At 40.9% G+C, this 11,671-nt stretch overlaps 2 protein-coding genes across 5 annotated transcripts in view; one reads left to right on the forward strand and one right to left on the reverse strand.

Annotated features, from left to right (window-relative positions):
• Positions 1-4,591, forward strand: part of coro2ba (coronin, actin binding protein, 2Ba) — a 42,308-nt gene extending 37,717 nt beyond the window's left edge. For all 3 annotated transcript variants that reach the window (XM_031848418.1, XM_031848420.1, XM_031848419.1), the window contains exon 12: positions 600-4,591. In XM_031848418.1, the coding sequence (XP_031704278.1) occupies positions 600-734 (135 nt within the window). In that variant the 3' untranslated portion in view covers positions 735-4,591. The remainder of the gene's footprint in view (positions 1-599) is intronic.
• Positions 1,960-8,962, reverse strand: anp32a (acidic (leucine-rich) nuclear phosphoprotein 32 family, member A). Of its 2 annotated transcripts, XM_031848425.1 has the most exons (8): positions 8,757-8,962; positions 5,776-5,925; positions 5,571-5,693; positions 5,271-5,469; positions 5,032-5,144; positions 4,895-4,949; positions 4,098-4,109; positions 1,960-3,295 (listed from the first exon to the last, which is right to left on the reverse strand). In XM_031848425.1, the coding sequence occupies exons 1-8, from the start codon at positions 8,808-8,810 to the stop codon at positions 3,213-3,215; spliced, it is 789 nt and encodes a 262-aa protein (XP_031704285.1). In that variant the 5' UTR covers positions 8,811-8,962; the 3' UTR covers positions 1,960-3,212. The 2 variants fall into 2 exon arrangements, with proteins under 2 accessions (XP_031704285.1, XP_031704284.1); XM_031848424.1 differs by having other exon boundaries at positions 1,969-4,109; positions 4,895-4,994.
• Positions 8,963-11,671: the final 2,709 nt, after the last annotated feature.

Here is an 11,671-nt window from a genome sequence, read left to right on the forward strand (position 1 = left end):
ACCCACATTTGGCTAACAGCCCATAAAGACTGGGAGTGTATCAGACGTGTTTTTCACGCGCACAGCTCACACAAAAGATACGCTTTCATTGTAATCCAGGCCGATGTCGGCACCCGTTCTGCGCAGACGGGCAGATATTAAGCAGTTTGGTGCAGCAGTATGCGAGATTAGCCGTGGACAGACACAGAGATGCACACAAACACACTCAGGCACATACACAACCGATATCATATTCTCCTGGCGCAGATAACGGGAGCAATAGCGGCTTTGTTATTGATAGCATTGATTGCACTGCATATTAACCAGCGTGGTCCATGCTATATACATGATGTCCTGTTTCTTGGACTGTTTTCACCTATTGACCCAACAAAGAGGAGCTTTTACAGTTTATTGGGATCCAAATTCAATAAACAAAAAGACAAATGAGGATCATGTGAGCTGCACTGAAAGGAATCAATTGATTGGGTCGATTTAGTTGATTGAATGGGTGAAGAAGCGACTGTACATTCTCCAAATGTCCTGTATTAACGATAGCTTTCCATGCTTGAATGTTAAAGTGTATTTTTTACATGCACAAGTTCTTGTTTTTCTTTACGTAGCTCCTGCGGATGTTCTTCCGGCAGCAGGAAGAATTGCGGCGGCTAAAGGAGGAGCTGACCACCAAGGACGTGCGAATACGCCAGCTGGAGCTGGAGCTCAACAACCTGAAGAACGTTAGCCCCAACAACGTCTGACCTCTCAGCCCCCTGGACTGCCAAAGCTGCTTCCTTTGCCTCCAATTTCTGACCTCCGACAAGCTTCTGAGCCCTCCTATGCCTCTTTTTTGATATATCATAACTTCATTCCTGCTGCCCTGCATAGTACACCCAATAATATGATAAGTGGTGGATAATGTCTTAACTGGTGCAATTACTGGAATATTGTAATAATGACAAATATGATGAGTAATGGAGACAAGGAAAGAGTTCAAATCCATTTAGGTATTATCTAGTTTTACAACTTACTCTTGATCTAGTTTCTGCCAGACCTCCTGAGAGTTTGTCTCACTGTGCCTACCCTATCATTCACGTGGAAATACCTTAGTCACCGTTCAAAAACAGCCCCTACACTCCTCCTGTAATGACCAAACCACCATCTAATCCTCGTTTTTTGAAGAAAAACTAGAGGATAAAAAGACCGTCACTGGCTCCTGTTTTCCTTCCACAAGGCCTTAGACCCTGCTGCAGCGAGCTGCAACCTCATTTCAAAATGGCTGACACGTGAAATATTTTTGAACCTGACAGACAAGACGAGCTTTTTTCGGACACGGATCATGTTTTCCACAGAGCCGCTTATCCCGTAGCTTATTTTCTCACCTACAGATGTTGCTGGTTATAATTTGACTTCACAATACTGACATAGCTACCGGAGTACAGCCTTTCCTCCTAAGGAGAATGGAGAGTTCATTCACTTTCAGTATTTTATTGTTTATTTAAATATTGGGAAAGCAGCAGGGGAGACACTGATCCACTTATGTAACTGGAATATAGTCTCAAGGGAAGCTTTGCAGGCTGTTATTGGATTTTAGGGCTCATTTTGAGGATGGAGGAGCGTAATGTATATTTACTTCTATTTATTTGTCACATGTTACCTTTTTAGCTAATAACATGTACATCTTTTAATCCCATTGTTTTTGTATGACGTGGCTGCGCAAGTAATGATTGTGATGCTTGATAGATTTTTTTGCTGAATGTTTCCGATTGAAAAGGTGCAAGATTTGTGTGAAACTGTACCTTTGACGGTATTAGTTCTTTTGACTCAGACAACATAACTGCAATTAAGGTATACAAATATAATCCTGCCTTTTTCTAACAGTGCACAAAACTGTAATAATAACCGTCCTTTTACATTTAAAACTAAGTTAGTCACTATTAGTGAGATGTGTTTAACTGTAGATGTGTAATTTTGATCTGGAGCCTCCAGGTCATCTGCCTCTCCTCCTCCACTTGTACCACCAACAGACTTAGTCTACACTGCAGTATAAATCACTCGGTTTTACCATTTAACTGTTTTTTCCTTGTGGGCACCGGTTTCACATGAGATTGGATCTATTATGACAGCCAGGCACTCAAGCAGTTACCAAAAACTATTCTTTTAATCCAGGCCCAGTCATATTCAGCCTTGTGTTATTACTGATTCTGCTCCCGATGGACTAAGAAAAATAAAGATGAATCTCCTGCATGAGTAGCAAGAATGGAATTTGAAAGTAAGTAAAAAGTCGAGGTCGGGACGTAAAGGGTGCAACGCTTTATAGCTTCCGTTAAGAAACAAAAACATATGAACCCTTTAACTGTTGACTTGAGCCACTGACACATTAATGGTAATTGCGTATGTTTCTTGCAGGAAAAGTTAAAGGGCTAGTGAAAGTAGACAGTGGGAAACGGATCTACCAGAGATGGATCAGCTGCAGTCGGGCTGGAGTTATGTCATGTCAGGGCTTCTCATGTAGGTGTACTGAGGAATAAAACCAACCACGCAGCCGGTAACTCTTTAGGAAGTTAGGATAACAGGTTTTTAAAATGACTGAAACTCTTTTTGTACAGTTGTTGGAAGAATTGTGTTGAATTTTGGCTTAGACAGTAGTACCATGGCAGTTCCTCCCAATTAGTTTGGCACTAATCAAGTAAACCCCGGCTTAAATCTTCTAGGTTTGGTCTTTGGTAGTGCTTTAGGTCTTGTTCAAAATAGAGTAAAAGTACCAGGTGTCACTCTGCTGAACATGCATCCGAGATGAGTTTTCCATCATCAATACCTTATAACTGGAATCCTGAATCACCATTTGAATTTGACTGTGTTGTACAAGGACCACAAACTTCAAAACATATATAAAAAAGGGATTTATTGATGTGAATGGGAGGGGAAAATAAACAATTTGGTTGATGACAGTGGATTTAACATAGTGTGAAAAATCACTGAGGTAGGCCAATTTGACCAGTACGTATAATAGTGAAAACAAAGTCCAAATAACCGTTTCCAGAGTCTCTGAAACAATTCATTTTCAATGCACATAAGTTGCGGATGTAACCTCCATTTATATCAAGCACTTCTCTACACTACCACCACAAACATTGCCACCCGTGTGTCACAGAAAGGAACGTGGAAAAAAAAAGCGATAATGAGATCCGATGTTGAACATTTGTCTTTATGGAAAGATTATGCATACAAAGTTATGTTCAAATTCCAAGAAATTTCACACTGCGTATTTTAGATAAAGCAGCATACATATTTAATATCTTATTACAATTCATAGTTTCACCTCAGTTGTCTGTTCAATGTCTGCCGTCATCAAAGAGAATACAAAAAAATAGATTTGGTCATTATTTACAAGAACACGTAATTTCCGAACTATCAAAGCTGAGGGTTTAAGGAGGAGGAGGAGCAGCTTTGACAAGGGCAGACATTTGTTTTGCTATGATTTAAAAATATGCCCGGTGAGGGGTCACACTGTGCATGTTCAGACAGAAGTTTCACACCAGGACAGCAGAGTATTGGCATACTGGTGACACTACAAATACATAACTTACATTAAAAATAAAAATACAATGCAAAAATAAGTTTAAGACGAGGAGAGGACAGCCATACATGATTCCAGTAGTTGACTTTAAAATGTATAAGACATGCACTCTTTTTTTGTTTCATTTTCTTTTTTTTCTTTTGAAGGGGGCTCCTTTTAAAATACACAAGTCATCAGAAACTGGTCTTACACAAACGGTGAGAAAAGAAAAAACATTTCTTAAAAAGGTTTTATCTTTGCCATTATTTGATATTACAAAATTGGTGTCCACAATGCAGTTAAAAGTGGACAGTAAAGACTGGAACATGGGAGCATCAAAAGGTACATAAATTTAACTTATTTACCCAGACAACCCCGTCTACCTGACTGGCCAATAACAAAAACCACTCCTACTGCAATATGAAACGGGGTAAAATACATGGGGCTGTTGGGAAGAGACAGGGAGATACAGGTTTAAAACAGTTCACAACTTAGCTTCCAGAGGACTCTCAATCGTCTTCATCCTCCTCGCCTTCTTCATCCAGCTCCCTTTTCCTCTTCTGACCTCGCTCTTCTTCTAGAAAACAAGAGTCAGATTTTTTTTAAAAAGGACACAAACGCCAGAAGCAAATCAATGTTTCCGGTTTAACGTTCAGGTTCTCTCGTCACGACGACAGCAACGCCGGCTCAAACTGTACGCAATTTTTTTCACGTTACAAGTCAAATTTACATTTCTTTGTGATGGACAATAAAGGTTTTCTGAATCAGCCGAGTCTGAGGCAAAATGAATCTTAAAAATCGTTTTATTCTGTAATCTCTCTATTCTACCACAATGCACAAAGAGAACGGAGGAGCCTCTCGCAGCTGTAGAAAATGACAACTAACAGTGAACGGTAGTGAAACAGCTTCAGTAACACTTCAGAGGACAAAGAATTACTTTTGGATTTTGGTAAAAACACTTCGGTTGAATTGTCAACGGGATTCTGAAGTCTACGTGTTATTGCCTTTGCATCGTATCGTCTCCGTTCAGTTTAAAAACAGTTCAATGTTTCCTGTTGAGTTTTTGACCACTAGTAGCGCTATGGAGAAACGTTTTCACAAGTGGATCCCTATTTCTTTGCACAATACAATTTCAATACAAAAAATATTTTTCTCAGTTAGAAAGAGGAAATCCTTCCTGACCAGAGTTGAATGTACTACGATGCAAATTCCCTGAGCTGGTTTTGTGAAAATCGTGGCACCAACAAAAACTAGCGAGCAACCTTGGAAGTTTTTTTAATTCAATTTGAAATATGTTATATACACTAGTATGGAACTGGGAGACAGCTTCTGAGTTTAAATGTCAGCCACCATTTTACTCACCTTCATCATCCTCGTCTTCAACCTCCTTGTCATTCAGATCTTCCTCCTCTTCCTCCTTTTTGAAAAATAGACAAGACAAAGTTAGTGTCATTATTTCAGCCTGAACATTTTAAAGTGTAAATCTCATTTGTTCTCACCTCTCCACTTAGCTCCTCCTCTTCCTCTTCATTCTCCTCTTCGTCGTCCTCTCCCTCTTCCTCCTCCTCATCTCCTGGTGCTGCATCCTCCTCCTCCTCCTCCTCCTCCTCGTCTACATATTGGTAAAAAACAGTTAGTTGTTAAAACCAAAATCTGCCAAATGTTCAAACACCAACATTAGCAACTTCAAGAGCTGCTAGAAAGAACACGCGACGGTACGCAAAGCCTCAAAACTCACCGTCTTCATCGTCGTCGTCATCGTCCAAGCCTTCAGCGTAGACCTCGGCATCAGAGTCTGGCGCCTCTTTGTCGTCTTTGTCGTACCCGTCCAGGTACGTGAGCTGGGGTAGAAGCTTGAAGACGTTGTCTCTGTACTCGTTCAGGTTCGTCACCTCACAGTTGAACAGATCTAGGCTTTTCAGGGTCGCCAATTCTTTCTGTCAAAGGAAGAATCAAGTTTGATGAATAATAACAGCCAGCTGCTTTTGTATGTTGTGCTTTTTCCCTCCCCCCCTAAGTACTTTTGGGTCCCACTTACCAATGGTTCTATTGTGCTGAGGTCTTTAATCTTGTTGCCACTGAGGTTGAGATGTGTGAGTTTGGGGCATTTCGCTGCCAGAACTTCCAGCCCCCCTGAGATCCTGTTATCGCTGAGTTCAAGCTGTTGGTCAATCAAACGATCAGAATATGCAAAACCTTGAAGCTGTAAGTCACGGACTGGTTTTGTGCAGAAAAACACCCACCTTTTTGAGTTTATTTAGCTTGGGCAGGTGGGCGACAGTCGCGAGTCCGACATTGATTGTGCTGAGGAATTCCAGCTCCTCAAATTCGTCCGTCAGACCCTCGATCTTCCCTTCATTTGAGCGACAGTTGTCCAGAACAAGTTCTTTGACCTGCACAACAAACAAATGCATCCTGTCATCATTTCTTACATTTCAAAATACAAATACAGAGTGCATAAAATATGATAAGTATGTGTTCAGAAATTGAACATTAAGTTTAAGCTATTTCAAGGTTAAAACTCTTTTGATAATAGTTTTGTTTTATTTGGGAGGGATGCACTTAGAATGTTGATGACCTGTAGCTCTTATTCCGACTGAAGTTGAATGTGACTTTACTTGTAAGTCGCTTTAGACAATAATGACTATGAAATAAATATACTGTAAAAATGTCAAGTAGTATTTGGCACTCTATTGATTGTGTTTCAGCTTTTGGGAAGTACATTTCCTGACTAGACATCTTAATTTAAAACGTTTAATAAAATGTTTATTTAAGGAGAAAGCTATCACAGGATGATTCACACTACTTCAACCATAAAACCTTATCTGCAATCAAAGTGGCTTATTGCCAGTCTACAGTACATTATTTAGTACTTATACTTTACTTAAGTAATACCATGTTTTGTCACTTTAAACTTCTACTCCACTCAGAGGGAGATATTGTACTTTTTACTTCACTACATGACCATGATCCATTCATACATACAACAGATCAGCAGTATATAAAGTTGGTAATATATTATACAATATAATATAACATTCTGATGCTTGAGTATCTTGATTTATGATACTTAAAGTAAATTTATCTGATAATACTTGAACTTTCAAAGCAGGACTTGTAGCACAATTGTATTTCTATTGTGTTGTACTGCTATTTTTGGTGAGGTCTATCTATTTTTCTTCCAGTGGCTTAAAGTAATTAAGTATACATTTACCCAAGTACTGTACCTAAGTACAATTTTGAGGTACTAGTACATTACTTGAGTATTTCAATCAATCAGTCAGTTATTTAATAATGACCATTAAAATTCGCCCCACCTTTACCAGCTGCAACATCGACGTAATCGTAATCGACACAAACATATTCATAATCCAATAATATATATTTTCAGGAAATACTGGATAATGTATACTTTTACTTTTGGTACTTCAAGTACATTTTAATTCTAATACTTTTGTACTTTTCCATAAGTACCGTTTTGAATGCAGGATTTATCAAAGAGTATTCTTACAATGTGGTGTTTCTACTTTTACATCAGTAAAAAATCTGAATACTACCGATGATTTCATAAAACTAGACCCCACTTTAAATTTAAAAAAACAAATGAACCCAAATGTTTGGTAGCCGACGAATAAACCGTTCTTCCATCACACAGCCCTTGTAAATACATCACATACGACAGTGGTCTTTAAGAGCGTTGACTTTTCACCGGGCGCATTGATATTTCATTAGACTGATATGCGGTCACAGGTGTGCTGTTATCTGTTATTTGATATTTCGCCGCGGCTTGGAACGTGACTCAGCCAATCAGCACTGAGGACCGGAACTATAATAATTAAAAAAAAAACATTCAGTCCATCAATAATCCGTCGAAAACATGTCAACGCTCTAGTTAACGCGATGCATTGCCCTCCGGCCATTACGTAAATATTTCTATAAATATGTCCAGTTGCAACAGACATCGCGCGACAGTTTTGTCGGTGTTTTTTAATTATTTACTGGTCACCGAGTTCAACCGTAATAAGAGATATATATGTGTGTGTGTGTGTGTGTGTGTCTGCTTCAGAGCGGTTAGTCAAAACAAGTCGGAGGCAGAACGAGACCTACGAGTCGTGAACAGGGTCATTTGTGAGTAGGAGGGGCCGCGGAAGCACATTAGAAAGCTGCCAGGCAAAACGTTACATTGTCGCTCGCGCTAAAACTGTTGCCGAATGGATTGAGTGGCGCGTGTATACTTCTGTTAATGAGAAGGTATGAATAACCTTTCGTCGTCGTCGTCGTCGTGTGTGTGTCGAATGAAACGGGACATTCAGCGTGTTTCGGATTGCCTTTGTTTCACGGTAAAATGGCGGCTTGTCCTAGTTCTGGAAAACTAGAGCAACAACGCGGCTGGACGGTTTGTTTTCATTATGGCTGCTGAACCCCCCCCCTCCCCCCGCACAAAGAGTCTCGATGTAACCGGCTGAATGAAACACCCAAACGATGCTTTTTCGTTTGCGTGTCATCTCTTCCCTCCCCCCGTGTTCTCGCCCCGGCCTTGGTGGCGCGTAACGGTCCACGCTGACACCGCTTTTCTTTCGGCCATCTGTGCGCGCGGTGGCTCCGGTTGTAGTCTGCGTGGTGGGGGGGTTCTGCAGGTTCCACCGGTGTGAGATGCTCAACGTTTGAATGCACTTTTCTGCAGAAATGAAACCCACTCCAATCGGACGGGTCGAGGACATATATGAAGGGTGTAGGATGTAAGGCGACAAGTCGAGGCTCTCATCTCTACGCATCGTTGGTAATGTCATGACTTTGAGTCTCCGCATCAAGTGCACGGCTTTAAATGTTTTGAGTAAAAGCGCCCCCCCAGTCAAAGCATCGTCAAACAGCGAGTACATTACAAGAACACGGGGGGGTTAAAAGAGGGCTCGTTCGTAGATCAAAAGTTACAAATATGGCTCCTCGTACCGCTTTGCCTTGTTTATACCACCGGCATGAAAAGAGCCGCGGTGCATTTCTCAAAGCTGCACACCAGATACGTGCACAAAAGTTCCTGCAGCAGCAGCCGCCGACTGTAAACACGTTCGACAATGTGACCCGACGTCTCCATCATCTTTTTTTTAACTTGCAAAAGAAACTTTGTATCTCCTCCTCTCCTCCAAGCCAAGACATCACACGAGAGATTCTCCATTAGCTTGAGAGTAACACAAAACATCACCATTGAGACGTGAAGCCGACTTACGTCTGACGGAGTGCGGTTCCGCAACTCCAGGTGAATTCTTTTCTTCATGTCCATCCTCGATCGGCGCGCCCCCGTCGATACGATACACACTTTTTTTTTTTTTAAATAATTACTGCAAAATGCAACTACCACCTCCAGGACAGACTGCTGTTGTTCATTCAAACTTGATCCGCTCGGTGGGCGGGAGCACGTCTCGGGATTGTCGTCACCGCCGACCAATGGCGCGCGCCAAATAAAGAGGGAACGGATTTACAGACACGCGGGCCAATGAGGGCGCCCTTATAAGACTGGGTGGGGTTTTGTTGTCGAAGTTTGGTTGTTTAGTTAACTTAAGTTTACATGGCTTTAATGTGGTGCTTTAGTGGTTTACACCGAATACATGCCATGGGAGAGGGATGCCACGTGTATAATAAACACTGTTAAACATCCACCACACGTGAAGTCTTGTTCTGTTCTGTCATAAAGAAACATACACACAATTTGCCTGTTTGTCCCTATACTAACAAAAGAAAAAATCCCAGATATTATCCCATGCAGGACATGAAAGAAAGAAGAACATTAAATTGTACAAATGAAATGTTTTAGGGCTGATAACTGCCAGGGCATAGAATGGAAGCAACATGAAGTATAGTTATTTTAACAAATATATAAAAAAGGCATCTGTATATTTTATTTAATAACTCAGATAAAGTTGATTTAGTGCTGATTTACTCTTAAAATATAATACAACTTATTACCACAATGGTTCTGGCTCGCCCCAAAGTCTTGATAACAGACTTAAATGTAAGATTTAATTATTCAAGGTATTACATATTGGCGTATACAAATGCACGCACACATGTCCCTTAATTGAATTGTTTGAATACATCCCCTATACCACCCAAGGCCTCTGCATGAGGAAGCTGGGAAGTGTTGTTTATCAGATCATGGTAGGTGCCTCAGTTTTGAATATGACCCCTGACCTTTGTAAAGTTTCCCTTGAAGAACTGTGCTGCAGAGGGGATAACCAATCCAAACAATCCAACTCTTACAAGAAATGAAGAGGTTTATGGTGACCACATGCACTGCTTTACTGTCACCACACGGTGCCAGCCAACACCAGGACAATAACTGATGAATCCATGCACAGTGTGGGTTTGAATCATTTTCAATTCAAATAGGGAAAGTCTATAAAAGGTTGCATACGTCATTTTCTCTTACATGCAAAATGCAGACATGAAACATGTGAATATTGTTGAACAGTGTTACTTAGCAGTGTTTAATCCCGTCCATATGTCATGCTTTTCCCTATTTTAATAAGAATTTATTGTTAACATGTTGTGTTTCAGAAGTCGTCTGCAGAAAATCATACATTACTTCTATGTGGGGTCTCAGAGACCTCAGTTGATGGTTGGATACAGTCATACAGTTTGTACTGTGACTGATGTCAGTTATTTGCAGATCCTTTGCAAATCCCATGTAAGTGCATTGTGATTCATAGTTAATTTATTTGGATCTCCATTATTTGTCACGCAACATATGTAAATCACTCAATTAGCTGTTGGAATAGAAAAAGAAGCAGAAAGATACATAATACAGGTGTAGAACTGCATTAGGATCAAGTTCAGGCTGCAAAATTGACTCCTACGGTTTTGCTTTTGGGCCAAAGCTACATGATTTAACTCTGGCTCAGTGCCGAAAGTGTCCAACACGCAAATCAATAGACACAAGTACAAAGTTCCACACAAAAACACATTAATACGCACGTTGCACATATATTTTGGAAAGGTCTAGAACCACGGCTCATTGCTGCAAGTTGCAGTTTACAACGGCCAGTTTATACTGACAGTGGAGTGTGCTGAAGACAGAGTGTTAATACTTTGGTATTAAAGTATATTCATTATTTTATTGAACAGACACACAGAATAATTCAGCTTAATATTCAGAGCTCTTACCCCACAGATGGTTCAGAGGTCTAACAACAAGTCAAAGTTTTTCAAAGCAGAGTATATTTATTTATTACTGAGCTGCTTGTTCCAGCTGCACGTTATCTTGTTTCCTCCCTCGCAGGAGTACTCCCTTTTCGGATGGAGCTAAGATGTCAAGGCTGGGTCCAGGCCTTGGCAGGTGCCCCTTTTTCTGCTCTTATGAGAAAGGTGGAGGTTATGAGCTCTCACTACCATCAGGTTGAGATTACAGCAAGACAGGCCATTTTAGTATTTACAAAAAAACCAACACACATTGCATTGTTAGCTGCGCAAACAATACATTTTCTATAAAATTCTTGGGCAAAAACTTTTAACCGTCTTGTGTATCATGCTGAATTAATAAAATGACATAATAACCCTTTGCCCACATGATCTCGACGTGAGCTAATTTAGCACAACAGTGGAAGAGAGCATGTGACAAACAGGGCCTACTGTCTGGGCCCATCCATACATAATTTTTGTAAATTGCACCAGATGAGGCCCAACACTTGCCCTCTGCAGGGGTAGCACACTTAGCATAAGTGGTGTGAGCTGAAAAGAGTAACCTGAAGCAGCCGCTTGCTTAGCTGCAGCATTCGCTGCGGGATTTCCTGTTGAAATGTGATCAGAGAGCATCACATGTTATAACACAGACACTTTTAGGGAGCAGTATGGCTGCGAGACAATGGTGAGAAATGGGCTCCCCGGATGATGTCAGAAAGCCTCTGTGTTTTCACAGGGAGCCAAAGGCATAGCGAGAGTCTATGTAAATGTTAACCGTTTTGTCGGCAGCTTACAGGCTCCCATAAGAGCCACAAGTTCTGCAGGTTGAGCAGAGAAGTGTGACTGCAACTTACCGATGCACAGAGTGTCATTTGATGAGACTACAGCAAACCCAACCAACCCTTCCCCTCTCTCGTGTCCGGCGAGCGGGATGCCAAACTGTCCACAAACAGTTCTACAGCATTT

Source organism: Anarrhichthys ocellatus, unplaced genomic scaffold (genome assembly GCF_004355925.1).
Source record: "Anarrhichthys ocellatus isolate YVR2014 unplaced genomic scaffold, GSC_Weel_1.0 scaffold8, whole genome shotgun sequence".
In the NCBI taxonomy this organism is placed as follows: domain Eukaryota; kingdom Metazoa; phylum Chordata; class Actinopteri; order Perciformes; family Anarhichadidae; genus Anarrhichthys; species Anarrhichthys ocellatus.

Excerpts from the sequence above, each read along its gene's own strand:
- anp32a (XM_031848424.1), bottom strand. The coding sequence starts at position 8,810 with ATGGACATGAAGAAAAGAATTCACCTGGAGTTGCGGAACCGCACTCCG. Across the intron at positions 5,694-5,775 it reads AGCTAAATAAACTCAAAAAG|CTTGAACTCAGCGATAACAG; the intron begins GTGGGTGTTTTT and ends ATTGACCAACAG. Across the intron at positions 5,470-5,570 it reads TCAGCACAATAGAACCATTG|AAAGAATTGGCGACCCTGAA; the intron begins GTAAGTGGGACC and ends TTCCTTTGACAG.